The 13,939-nt window shown below is 42.1% G+C and overlaps 1 protein-coding gene across 1 annotated transcript in view; it reads right to left on the reverse strand.

Annotated features, from left to right (window-relative positions):
- Window positions 1-8,525, reverse strand: part of uacab (uveal autoantigen with coiled-coil domains and ankyrin repeats b) — a 125,510-nt gene extending 116,985 nt beyond the window's left edge. Inside the window, exon 1 of the mRNA XM_034183157.1 lies at window positions 8,401-8,525. Within this exon, the coding sequence (XP_034039048.1) occupies window positions 8,401-8,448 (48 nt within the window). The 5' untranslated portion in view covers window positions 8,449-8,525. The remainder of the gene's footprint in view (window positions 1-8,400) is intronic.
- Between the last annotated feature and the right edge of the window lie 5,414 nt (window positions 8,526-13,939).

Genomic DNA, 13,939 nt, shown 5'->3' on the forward strand with positions numbered 1-13,939 from the left:
ACTGAGAATTGGTCATACTTTCTTGAACAGTGCTCTCTTCCTCCTAGGAAAGCACAAGAATTTACTATGTTACGAATGTCCACAGCCAGAGACAGTGCAGCATGTCCTCATGCATTGTGATAAATATTCCAGATAAGGGCAAGAGCTTCTCTCAGAATTTAGAAGAACAGGCCTGAAAGAAGTTTCTGTAGGAAGTATTTTAGACATAAGGTCAAGTGAGAGGAGGAAGTGTTGGCGTTTTAAATACCTGAAAGACACAGAACCTATTGAGAGGATTTAGTACTGCTATAACGGACTGGTGTAGAAGGTGGCAGCAATGCAACAATAAGGACAACAACTGCTGTTAAATGCCATAAAAGAAGACGACGGAAGGGTGTGCTTGATTTCTTCACAGGGACACATTCTGAGAAGGAGCACATTTCAAAAATACCACAAGCAATAGGGATGTGAATCTTACAACAACTCACGATTCAATTCGATTCTGATTCTTGGGGTGACAATTTGATTCCGAATCGATTTTCAATTCAAAGAGCTCTGAGAAATAGTTATATTACTTAAAAATGTTTATGCTTAAGAAAATGCAGCTTTACAAGGTTAATCAAGTGTTTCTAAAGATGTAAATTTCCTTATCTGCTTTGCCCGTTCAGCGTTGGCTGGCAGTTTAGCGAAGTGCTGGTCAGTAGTCGGCAGAGAAAGCTGCTCTGCTTCTTTTAGCTCCGGGTGATGACGTAGCATGTGGGCTTGCAGATTTGAAGTGTTTCCGAAGTACCTGACTTTCATTTTGCAGATTTTGCACACTGCATAAGTCATGTCAAGCTCCTTCTTATGCAGCAAATAATAAAATCCAAAATGCGCCCAAACATTTGCCTTCAGCAAAGACGGTGCTGGCTGAATTAGCTCTTCGTTTGCCATGCTAAGCTGCAGCTCACGAATGTTTGAAGCATGCGGGGACGCTGTAGTACGGAGGCCGTTGCCTGACAAACAGTACATGAAGCGAGTAAGCAAGAAAATGTTTTTAAAAAATGCTTTTTAAAAATCAATTCTTGGACATTTTGGATCGATTCAGAATCGTAATTAATGAGAATCGCAATTCGGACATGAATCAATTTTTTCCAGCACCCCTAGCAAAAAATAAATAAAAGTACTTAATTTACTAATATATGGAGTCAGTCTCGCTAAATTGTCGGACCCATTGATTGTGCAGATATGGTTAAGATAATGTTAGCCAATAAAAATGGTGCACTATCGTCACATTTTATTTTTAATTCACTCACCTCAGACTAGGGCCGTCACAATTATTACAATATTCGTCAATCGCGATTATTTTTCATATTCGCGATTACCGTGAATTATTTATTTTATCCACCAAGCATAAAACGACTCAGAATCTGACGTCATCATGCTGCAGCCTCGCTCTCGTCTTAAGGCAAGACAATAACGTGGAGGCTGAGGAGCAATCCGTCCTGCCGTTTGGATAAGACGGCCGATTAAAACAGTGGCCGTCTTCTTCAAAAGCCGTCTAAGCCCGAGCTGTCTGTGTGTGTGTGTGTGTGTGTGTGTGTGCGCGCGCGGAGTCAACAGGCTGCAGACTGCGAGGGAGGGGGTGCGTGAGGGAGATTCCTGAATGCAGGTGCGACACGTTACAGTCTGAGAACCATCAGTGCGCAGCGAGCGCGGAGCAGAGAGAGGATTTTAACCCGAGTGAACATATTAACAAAACCAAAACGTGAAGCTGCTTTTACTTCTCTCTGAACTTTCTCTAAAGGTATGATTCTGCCGTTACCATCCTGTTCACACCATGTGCGCGTCGTATGCTGAATTTATGAGATCACGAGACAAAATAAACGGTCAAATATCTTTAAAAACATATTGAAAAAATGCGAATATATGAATGAACTGAGCCACAAAAAAAAAAAAAAAAAAAAAAAAACCCTGACATGAAGAAGCTGTGGTGATGTTCAGACGCACAGATCACAAAAAGCAGGTGAGAACTCTGAACTTTAACAGCTGTTATTTTCCAAAAGTATTTATTTGTTCAATCTTGAGCTTAATGCAGTATTTAAGCACAAAACGTGACTGATGAGGAGAAACAATTTCAGAAATGCAACAGAAACAACCACAATTCAGAAAAAGTTGGGAGTGTATGTAAAATGAAGATAATAAAAATGTTGCACCATTCCCAGTTTCTCCACTCACAGAAGCCAAACATTCTTCCAGAGTTGTGTAATTATACTACAATAGTAGAATATAAAGAAGGGGGAAAAAAAAGAAAAAAAATAGACAATATATTCGTCAATCGCAATTATTTGTCTGACAATTAATCGTCTCCAGAAATTCCTAATCGTGACAGCCCTACCTCAGACAAATTTGCAGAAGCTCCTTTGCTCAAACTGGGTGTGTGTATACGTACTGTATATCCTAAAGTGAAGAATTCAAGATTGAGTTCAGGGTTCTCACCGTGATTTTTTCACAGCATGGGGGGAACTTAGCGGGACATAGCCGGGGCCACCCGTGTACCTCTTTCAACTACAACCTCAGATCAGATGAGATGACGTGTTGAATTTTAGCATTTTACTAACTGAAGGAAAACAAACTAACCAGGATGTAGCAGTGAGCAAACAGCCAGCGTAGAAGACTATATGTTAAATGTGAAAATTACTTTGAGTTACGCCTAAAAAAAAAAATTTTACCAGGTGTTTTGGGCATGACAAATGGCTATAGACAAGGTCAGTCTGTGGCACTGATCACAGCTGCACCAAAATGTTTAATCATCTCAAAGGTCATGGATATTTGACATTATTTTAGCTGTGTTCATTTTAAATAATAATGACCCAAGATGTTTTCCGTATTATCACAGCACATTATATCTTCATGATTCCACAATTTTAACGATGATGCACCATCAAACAGGTGTACCGCCCACCACAAAGTAAGAAAATAAAGAACTAAACTACTTTAACAGAGAGATTTGTGCTTCATAACTTCATAATGTAGCACCACTCAAATAACTTTTCTTGAACCTATTGTACAACCTCAACCAGTCACAATTAATTACTATTGTATTGATATCCCCTGGTGGGTTTACTTTCATGCATGTTTGTGTAAGAATGTCAGAACAAACAGTACGTTCTCAGTACCACGGTGCGGCTCCGGGGCCTTTTAGTCCCACAGAGCATCAAAGCAAAATGAAGAGGAAAAATACAGACGGGTTTTTCTGGAATTTTTGGTTGCACTGCTGCTGTTTGCTCTTTGTGTCATAATTTTACTGTAAGCAGAGACACACACACTCACACACACACACTCTCTGAACAAAAGTGAAGCAGGTGAAGATAATGTTACAGGTGCAGCTAAAAAATTTGAATATGGTGGGAAAAGTTCAATATTGTGGTCCGTTATTTCAGAAAGTGAAACTTTATTTTATATATGTATACATTTCATTCTAAACTCACTACAGTGATACAAACAGTGATGGTCTCAGGTCAGTTCACACAACCACACTCATGGGAAACAGCTGATTTCAGAAGATTGTCAAGCAAAGCCGATGGAAGAATGTGGTGGAGCTTCACAAGGAAGGAGTGGGCTGATGCTAGAGTGAGAACATCAAGAGCCAACATGCACAAACGTGTCCAGGAAATGGACTACATGTGTCTCATTCCAAGTGTCAAGCCACCCCTGAAACAGACACAATGTCAGAAGAGTCTTAGCTGTGCTCAGGAGAAAAAGAACTGGACTGGTGGTCAGTAGTCCAAAGTCCTCTTTTCAGATCAAAGTAAATTTTTCATTTCATTTGGAAATTAACATCCCAGTGTCTGGAGGAAGAGTGGAGAAACACAGAATCCAACCACTTCCAAGTCCACTGTGAAGTTTCCACAGACAGTGATGATTTGGTACCATGTTATCTGCTGGTGTTGATCCACTGTGTTTTATCAAGTCCAAAGTCAATGCAGCTGTCTACCAGGAGGTTTCAGATCACTTCATGCTTCCATCTGCTGACAAGCTTGATGGAGAAGCTGATTTCTTTTCCAGTAGGCCTTGGTACCTGGCCACAATGCCAGCAATACTAGCACCTGGTTTGCTGACCATGGTGTTACTGTACTTCATTAACCAGCCAACCTGATAATCTGTGTGTACTGTTAACAGGAACGTGAGACACACCAGACCCAATAATACAGATGAGCTGAAGGCTGTTATCAAAGCAACCTGGACTTCCAGACAGATGCCAGACTGCTGAGACCAGACCCTAGGATCAGGGAGTTTGGAGCCGCATGTTGAACAAATGGATGGGGCGCTACTTGCACCATGCAGATGATGAACCAGGGTAACACAGAATCTCAAAAACGTCAGATTTCTTGAGCTTATCTGATATGAAGTGTTATTGCCACTTGACCTGACGGTGCTGTTTCCACCCTGTTCATGATTTGTGTGCATTTTATGTTTGTTTTCGGTTCTGTTATTGGTAGAATAGTCTAAGCAGTGGATCACCCCTCTGAGTCTGGTCTGCTTGAGGTTTTGTCCTCAACAAACAGGGGTTGGTGAGGTTAGACCTTAACCGTGTGAAGAGCCTTGAGGCAGCTTTGTAGTGATTTGGTACTATACAAATAAACTGAACTGAAGGGAGACACTTCACCCCGTCAACTTCACCCTTGTGCCATTTGGCCTCCTACTACAAACTGTATCAGATATTCCTGTCATACTAGGATGTTTGTACATTAAATCGCGCCATTTTAGATCAGAAGAACAATACTTAAACATTTCACTAATTTTTTTCCCGGTATACAAGGTAATGATCATCTCTAATCACATAAATCACACAGAGCAAGTTATTTTAAATCACAGGACAAGTTTGGATTACTTCTGCTGGTTCGAAGTGGTGTTTTGTTTTTTATTTTGTACAGAAGTAAGGTAACCTTACCCACCCTACAATCTTTATAGGCCTGCATTCTAAAACACAATAATACACCAAACATATCAGTTTAATAATGTCGTTCTCCATTCGGCTGCTCCTGTTTTTGTTCGGGGTTGCCACAGCAGATACGCCACCAGATCCGCATTGGTATTTGGCACAAGTTTTACACCGGATGCCCTTCCTGACGCAACTCCAGCCACTGGTGTTTCAAAGAGGTCTCCCATCCAAGTACTAACCAGGTCTCACACTGCTTAGCTTCTGAGATCTGACGGGATCAGACTGACATAGACCAGATCAGCTGCATATCAGTTTAATAATATTACACAGTTATAAGCTATGAGGCGAAACAGCACAGAGGTTAAGTGCTTTAGACTCGGTAGCAGATACCGCCATGTTTGTTGTGCTCAATGCATGCTGGGAAGGCAAACAACAATGGAAACTCAAGACTTCACTATGTTAACAGTGGAACTACTGAAAGAATTCTTAAAACAGTCCAAAATAGTTACCTTTTCAAGACACTTATCTCCTTTGCTTCTGCTCCTTTCATTGGAGTTGGGTGGAGGTGATCACTGTGCCAGAAATAACTCAAGCTTTTATATCTGTAAATGGACTGCATTTATATACGGCTTTTCCATCTGCAACAGACGCTCACAGCGCTTTACAAGTAATGCCTCACATTCACCTCGATGTGAGAGTGCTGCCATACGGTGTACACATTGCACACCGGGTCCTTAATGATTTTCCGGTCAGGCTGGGATTTGAACCGCGGATCCTCTGGCCTCAAGCCCAACGCTTTAACCACTAGACCATCACCTCCCCAATCAGTGGTAATGTCTTTGAAAACATAATTTACACGTTAACTTCCCATGCTAGCTCTGTCAAAGTTCACCTTCATTAGCAGAGACTGTGTTCACCACTGAACATGAGATTATTTTTATTTAAAACTAATCTATCGCAGCTATAAGAGGTCTGTTAGAAAAGTATCAGACCTTTTTATTTTTTGCAAAAACCTGATGGATTTGAATCACGGTTGGCTCTTGCATCAGCCAACCTTGAACCTTCGTGCGCATGCGTGAACTTTTTCACGTCTGTCAATTGCGTCATTTGCTGGTAAGCAGCCTTTGTGTGAGGATTGTGCAGTGCACTCGGCGGATTTTCATTTCAAGGAAAAAGACGGAACGACTGGAGCAGCGCCGCATCAAATTTAGCCAGAAACTGGGTGACAGCCAGGTGGAAACTATTCGGATGACTCAGATGGCTTTCGGTGACTTTTCAGTCGTGTGACTATCCGAGAAATTGTGGAAGAGGTGGGCATGTCACAGCATGTCCTGTGAGACTTCAACACGAAGTTACTTTTGCTCCGCCGTCAGCAGCTTTGTGCCGAAGCCATCAGCATAAATTTCACTGCCACTCTTTTCATGGCCAAATCTTCTGTCACAGTGGAATGTGCCGAAAAAGTGCTGATGTCCACCTCTTCCGCAATTTCTCGGCTAGTCACATGACGGTCCCACATCACCACAGCGTTCACTTTGGAATTGATCTGGTCATTTCAGCATGTTGATGGCCGACTGGAGTGTGGCTCGCTCTCCACCGTTGTGCGGAAGTCTTTAAACCGGTTGTACCGCAAGCCGTCTGAATCATCCGAAGAGTTTCCACCTGGCTGTCGCCCTGGCAAAATCTGATGCGGCGCTGCTCCAGTTGTTCCGTCTTTTTCCTTGAAATGAAAATCCACCGAGCGCGCTGCACAATCCTCACACAAAGGCTGCTTACCAGCAAAGGATGCAATTGACAGGCGTGAAAAAGTTCACGCATGCGCACAAAGGTTCAAGGTTGGCTGATGCAAGAGCCAACCGTGATTCAAATCCATCAGGTTTTTGCAAAAAATAAAAAGGTCCGATACTTTTCTAACAGACCTCGTATGATGACAGAAAGACTCCGTTCTGACAGACTGCCTTCACAACTACATCGCATCGCTGTGAGTGATGTTTATAAAGACAGCCGTAAAAACCTGACTTATTTCTGCCATCATGTTGCCTGATAGATTAGTCTTAAATGAATGAATTAAATTTATTTAGTACAAAGAAAACACACAAAAAAAAGAGCAAATACTCCACAACAAAAATATGTCAATTAAGACACAACCCTCAAGAAATAGTAGGAAGAAGTAAACACAAACTCTTACCCCCTTCTCACTATTCATATATTAAAATAACAATAAAACTGATCGGCCCGAGTTATTTCTGGCTCAGTGATCACCTCCACCCATGCCGAACGAAAGGAGGAAAGCCTTTAACAAAGGAGATAAACGTGTTGAGGAGTCACATAAATGGTCAGTGCATGCGGTGATGCACTACCAATGTCCCCCGCGCCTTCCCAGGGTGCACCACGTACAACAAACATGGCGGTATCTGAGACAGAGTCTATTTGCCGTCTTGAGGTTTCAATTCTTGTGCAAACCTCAGAGACGTGGCTGCACAGCGAGAAGACAACACAGAGAGCTGCTACAGGATGCTCTGATAACACTGCAATTTAACCGCTGCACACGGACAATAGCATCAACATCGCAAAGTAAAACCCTTTGTATACTGTGTGTACAATTCTTGTGAATATATTATTTGGGTTTTTAGACGCTGTTACTGTGTTTGTTTTATGTAAACGTGAGAATCTCAAGTTGTTTCTCAGTTATTTTCAATGGGAATTGGTGTGAGCCGTGATCTCATCCTGTTCATGTCACTGTTGGGGAAACTGAAGTTTGCTCTGTAACGTCCGGCTTATTGTCCTTTACAACACTGTTTGTGCTGTTTGCTCCAGAGTAACAGACGTCTGAAATTCAGTTTGTGTTTATGAAGTTTCACACAGGTTGAAGGTAGCAGACACGGACATTTGTTTTAGCGAGTGTTCAGGGGCCTCGTGCATGCAGTCTCTTATGAATGTTAGGAAAGGCATAAAAAAAAGTACATTTTTGCAGTATAACTTCATTTACAATTGTCGTCATGTGGTTTCTACAGGGGATTATGGGATATGTCAATAGGGTGAATGGAGGTGAAATTAACAGGGAGTGAAAAGTTTAGAAGCAGAATTCCGAAGCAGTTCGATTCCAGCTGAGGAATTTTTCCACCTTGGTGTGCAGAGCAGAACACGTGCACTTTTCTGCGGTGGAGGCTGTGGCCCCTACAGCGCCCCCCACAGGCCACGCCCCTGTACACCTTTCACCTGTCAGCTCAAACACTGGACACAAAGTTCAGAGTTTGTAGGAAACATTATTCTTCACAGAGAAACATCGGAGAGCAGAAACCCGGAGGCTGAACTCGGATGAAGCGTTTGTTTGTTTGTTTGTTTGTTGACTCCTGGACACCTGTACGGAGCCGCAGGCGTCCGAACAAAACACGACTAAAAATAAGTGAAATAATCCCGGTGTTGGAGTCTAGCGGCTGTCAGACAGTTTGTGAGAAAGTTTCGTGTTTGTTCGCTTGGAAACAAAAGCAGCAACTCACAGTGATGTTGACTTCGTGCTTTTTCAGCCGATATTTGAGGCTCTTCATCTTCGAAGGTCTTGTTTCTTGTCGGTAAACGACAAAACGGCCGCAAACAAGAAAAAAAAAAAAAAAAAAACTTTCCAAAAGTTCACACCAAGTGTGTGTGCTTTTTTTAAATCTCTCCCTGGGTGTCGAACCAGTTTCACCTGACGCTTCTCCACAGCGCCGCCCGACTGTGAGTGACAATCCGTTAGACCAATCAGACAGACGTGTTCTTCATCTACTGTCGTACTGAACCAATAGGTCGCGAGACGGGGCGGGACTTCCGTGTTTGTGCCGTTGGGAGCAGCGGGAGATGTCCTGGGACAAACAAAAAAAAAAAAAGTTGGAATGACGTCAGACTTACCTGAAGGACAAACCACCTGGAAAAACTCACTCCCTCATCTTCAATCCGGGCTGGGGACGCGGGCCTGGAAGAACGAAACAAAAACTAAAGTATGATTCTCAAAGTCAAAAATCCCCAGCATTGGCGGCCCCAGAGTTTGTCTCGGTGGGGGATAATTGAGGAGTGTGGCAGAATTTGTTGAAAATGTGGAAAGATACATTTTAAAGTACATCTTAAGTGCCTACAACACACCGCCAACGCTGCAATCCGTCCGCACGTCTTTCATTAAAAAAATCTCCTTTAACAGTGGAATATCCGGATAAAATGCTGAAACCGACTTCTTCTGAAACTTCTCTGTTCTCTCACGACGTCCTGGATCAATAGAGCCTGAAATGTGGAGGTTTTCAGCTTGAAACAGGCTGACGACGGCGCCTGAGAGCGCTGCGAGACGTCTCACACTGTGGGAAGTCCTTAAAGCGACAGTATCACCTCAAAATCTCTCATCAGCCGTTAAAAGTTTCACTGAAAACCAGCTTAATTTTTTATGAAATGGTCGTTTCTGCCTGTCGGTCACGGCTCGGAGCGCGGCGCACCGTGCGCCATTGTGGGCCGTCCTTAAAGCGGTAGTAACACTCCTTAATCTCTGTGAAGCCCAAAAAATTTTCACTGAAAGCCAAGTGAATTTTCTAAATGGTTTCCAGTTGCCTGTCTCTAACAGTTTCTGAAAAAATTCTGATGGAGCAAAGCCCAAATCATTCCGCCATTTCCTCGCAATGAAAAAAACGATGAGAGGGGTGGACCAGTGCTCACTCAAAGCCTGCCCACAGGCGAATGACGCAACCGACAGGCGTGAAAAAACTCACGCATGCGCACGAAGGTTCAAGCTTGGCTGACGTAAAAACATATGAATCAAATCCATATATTTTTTGCATAAAATGGTCCATTACTTTTCTAACAGACCTCGTGTATATATATATATATATATATATATATATATATATATATATATACGAGCTCTACCAGGTGAGGTGGACAGGTTAATTGGAAATAGGTGAGTGTCATGATTGGGTATAAAAGGCGCATCCCCAAAAAGATGAGGATCACCACTTTGTGAACAACTGCGTGAAAAAATAGTCCAAAAGTTTAAAAACAATGTTTCTCAACCTTCAATTGCAAGGAATTTAGGGATTCCATCATCTACAGTCCATAATATAATCAGAAAATTCAGAGAATCTGGAGAACTTTCTACATGTAAGCGGCAAAGCCGAAAACCAACATTGAATGCCCGTGACCTTCGATCCCTCAGGCGGCACTGCATTAAAAACCAACATCATTGTGTAAAGGATCTTACCACGTGGGCTCAGGAACACTTCAGAAAACCATTGTCAGTTAACACAGTTTGTCGCTATTGTATGGCCTTGCCTTACAATATAAAGCGCCTTGGGGCAACTGTTTGTTGTGATTTGGCGCTATATAAAAAAATTGATTGATTGATTGATCTACAAGTGCAAGTTAAAACTCTACCATGCAAAGTGAAAGTCATACATCAACAACATCCAGAAACATCCGCCACCTTCTCTGGGCCCGAGCTCGTTTGAAATAGACAGACGCAAAGTGGAAAAGTGTGCTGTGGTCTGATGAGTCCACATTTCAAATTGTTTTTGGAAATCATGGACGTTGTGTCCTCTGGACAAAAGAGGAAAAAGACCATCCAGATTGTTACCAGCGCAAAGTTCAAAAGCCAGCATCTGTGATGGTATGGAGGTGTGTTAGTGCCCATGGCATGGACAACTTACACATCTGTGATGGCACCATCAATGCTGAAAGGTACATCCAGGTTTTGGAGCAACACACGCTGCCATCCAAGCAACGTCTTTTTCAGGGACGTCCCTGCTTATTTCAGCAAGACAATGCCAAGCCACATTCTGCACGTGTTACAACAGCGTGGCTTCGTAGCAAAGGAGTGCGGGTACAAGACTGGCCTGTCTGCTGTCCAAACCTGTCACCCATTGAAAATGTGTGGCGCATTATGAAGCCCAAAATACGACAACGGAGACCCCGGACTGTTGAACAACTGAAGTCGTACATCAAGCAAGAATGGGAAAGAATTCCACCTACAAAGCTTCAACAATTAGTGTCCTCAGTTCCAAAATGCTTCTTGAGTGTTGTTAGAAGGAAAGGTGATGTAACACAGTGGTAAACATATCACTGTCCCACCTTTTTTGAAACGTGTTGCAGGCATCCATTTCAAAATGAGCAAATATTTGCACAAAAACAATAAAGTTTATCAGTTTGAACATTAAATATCTTGTCTTTGTGGTGTATTCAGTTGAATATAGGTTGAAGAGGATTTGAAAATCATTGGATTCTGTTTTTATTTACATTTTACACAACGTCCCAACTTCATTGGAGTTGGGGTTGTATGACTAAATATCATCTTGTTATGATAATGAATGGCTTGGTAGAATCGGAGACTCTACTACAACCCCTGGCAAAAATGATAGAATCACCGTCCTCAGAGGATGTTCATTCAGTTGTTTAATTTTGTAGAAAAAAAAGCAGATCACAGACATGACACAAAACTAAAGTCATTTCAAATGGCAACTTTCTGGCTTTAAGAAACACTATAATCAGGAAAAAAAGATTGTGGCAGTCAGTAACGGTTACTTTTTTAGACCAAGCAGAATGAAAAAAATATGGAATCACTCAATTCTGAGGAATAAATTATGGAATCATGAAAAACAAAAGAACGCTCCAACACATCACTAGTATTTTGTTGCACCACCTCTGGCTTTTATAACAGCTTGCAGTCTCTGAGGCATGGACTTAATGAGTGACAAACAGTACTCTTCATCAATCTGGCTCCAAATTTCTCTGATTGCTGTTGCCAGATCAGCTTTGCAGGTTGGAGCCTTGTCATGGACCATTTTCTTCAACTTCCACCAAAGATTTTCAATTGGATTAAGATCCGGACTATTTGCAGGCCATGACTTTGACCCTATGTGTCTTTTTGCAAGGAATGTTTTCACAGTTTTTGCTCTATGGCAAGATGCATTATCATCTTGAAAAATGATTTCATCATCCCCAAACATCCTTTCAATTGATGGGATAAGAAAAGTGTCCAAAATATCAACGTAAACTTGTGCATTTATTGATGATGTAATGACAGCCATCTCCCCAGTGCCTTTACCTGACATGCAGCCCCATATCATCAATGACTGTGGAAATTTACATGTTCTCTTCAGGCAGTCATCTTTATAAATCTCATTGGAACGGCACCAAACAAAAGTTCCAGCATCATCACCTTGCCCAATGCAGATTCGAGATTCATCACTGAATATGTCATCCACAGTCCACAATTGCTTTTCCTTAGCCCATTGTAACCTTGTTTTTTTTCTGTTTAGGTGTTAATGATGGCTTTCGTTTAGCTTTTCTGTATGTAAATCCCATTTCCTTTAGGCGGTTTCTTACAGTTTGGTCACAGATGTTGACTCCAGTTTCCTCCCATTCGTTCCTCATTTGTTTTGTTGTGCATTTTTGATTTTTGAGACATATTGCTTTAAGTTTTCTGTCTTGACGCTTTGATGTCTTCCTTGGTCTACCAGTATGTTTGCCTTTAACAACCTTCCCATGTTGTTTGTATTTGGTCCAGAGTTTAGACACAGCTGACTGTGAACAACCAACATCTTTTGCAACATTGCGTGATGATTTACCCTCTTTTAAGAGTTTGATAATCCTCTCCTTTGTTTCAATTGACATCTCTCGTGTTGGAGCCATGATTCATGTCAGTCCACTTGGTGCAACAGCTCTCCAAGGTGTGATCCCTCGTTTTTAGATGCAGACTAATGAGCAGATCTGATTTGATGCAGGTGTTAGTTTTGGGGATGAAAATTTGCAGGGTGATTCCATAATTTATTCCTCAGAATTGAGTGATTCCATATTTTTTTCCCTCTGCTTGGTCTAAAAAAGTAACCGTTACTGACTGCCACAATTTTTTTTCTTGATTTCTTATAGTGTTTCTTAAAGCCAGAAAGTTGCCATTTGAAATGACTTTAGTTTTGTGTCATGTCTGTGATCTGCTTTTTTCCTACAAAATTAAACAATTGAATGAACATCCTCAGAGGCCAGTGATTCCATAATTATTGCCAGGGGTTGTAGTAGAGTCTCTGATTCTACCAAATTGCAGCCTCTACTTTGACACACACACACACACACACACACACACACACACACACACACACACACACACACACACACACACACACACACACACACACACACACACACACACACACATATATTCTTTGAATTTCTCCAGGAAGTTCTTGTTCTTCTTCAGTTACCAGACTTCAGCTGGTCCATTTGCACTCTACGGAGGCAGTAGATCATCTGAGTCCCATCCAAATCCTAAACACATTCTGAGTCAATGGACTGCATTTATATACAGAGAGCTTTTCCATCCAAATCAGAAGCTCAAAGCACATTCACCTATTCTCTCTCTCTCTCTCTCACACACACAAACACAGAAGGGTGTCAGGGTGCTGCCATGCAAGGTTCTCACGACACACAGGAAGCCCCGTGGATTAAGGACCTTGCCCTTAGTAATTTTCCAGCATGTTTGGAGTTTGAACCGGGGATCCTCTGGTCTCAAGTCCACCGGTTAACCACGAGACCATCCCCTCTCCAGTATTATGTACACTATGCGTATTGGGGTTGGCTCTCACTGCGGTATTGTATCACTTCCTGTTCCGGAGCACAGCGGTGTTTTGCTGTATCTGTTAGCTGTTTAATCTGTGCAGTTAGATTGATCTAGTTAACTAGATAACGATTTGTTTCACAGTGTAATCTTCACGTGCCTTAACTAAAGCACTCCCTCTGCTGAATCACCTCTAAATTATTTACACATTATTCACTTTGTGTGTTTTTAGGAATCCGCTAGCTTAGCGCAGCTACTAGCTCTTAGCCGGTTTAGCATGGCAGCTTCTCCTGTCTCTCCTGCACTTTTCTGCTCTGGGTTTGAAATGTTTAGTTATTCCTCGGCCTCCTTTAGCAGTAATGGTACTTGTAATAAGTGTAGCTTATTCGTAGCTTTGGAGGCCAGGCTGGGCGAATTGGAGACTCGGCTCCACACAGTGGAAAATTCTACAGCTAGCCAGGCCCCTGTAGTCGGTG

The sequence above is a fragment of the Thalassophryne amazonica genome, chromosome 2, assembly GCF_902500255.1.
Source record: "Thalassophryne amazonica chromosome 2, fThaAma1.1, whole genome shotgun sequence".
Lineage (NCBI taxonomy): Eukaryota > Metazoa > Chordata > Actinopteri > Batrachoidiformes > Batrachoididae > Thalassophryne > Thalassophryne amazonica.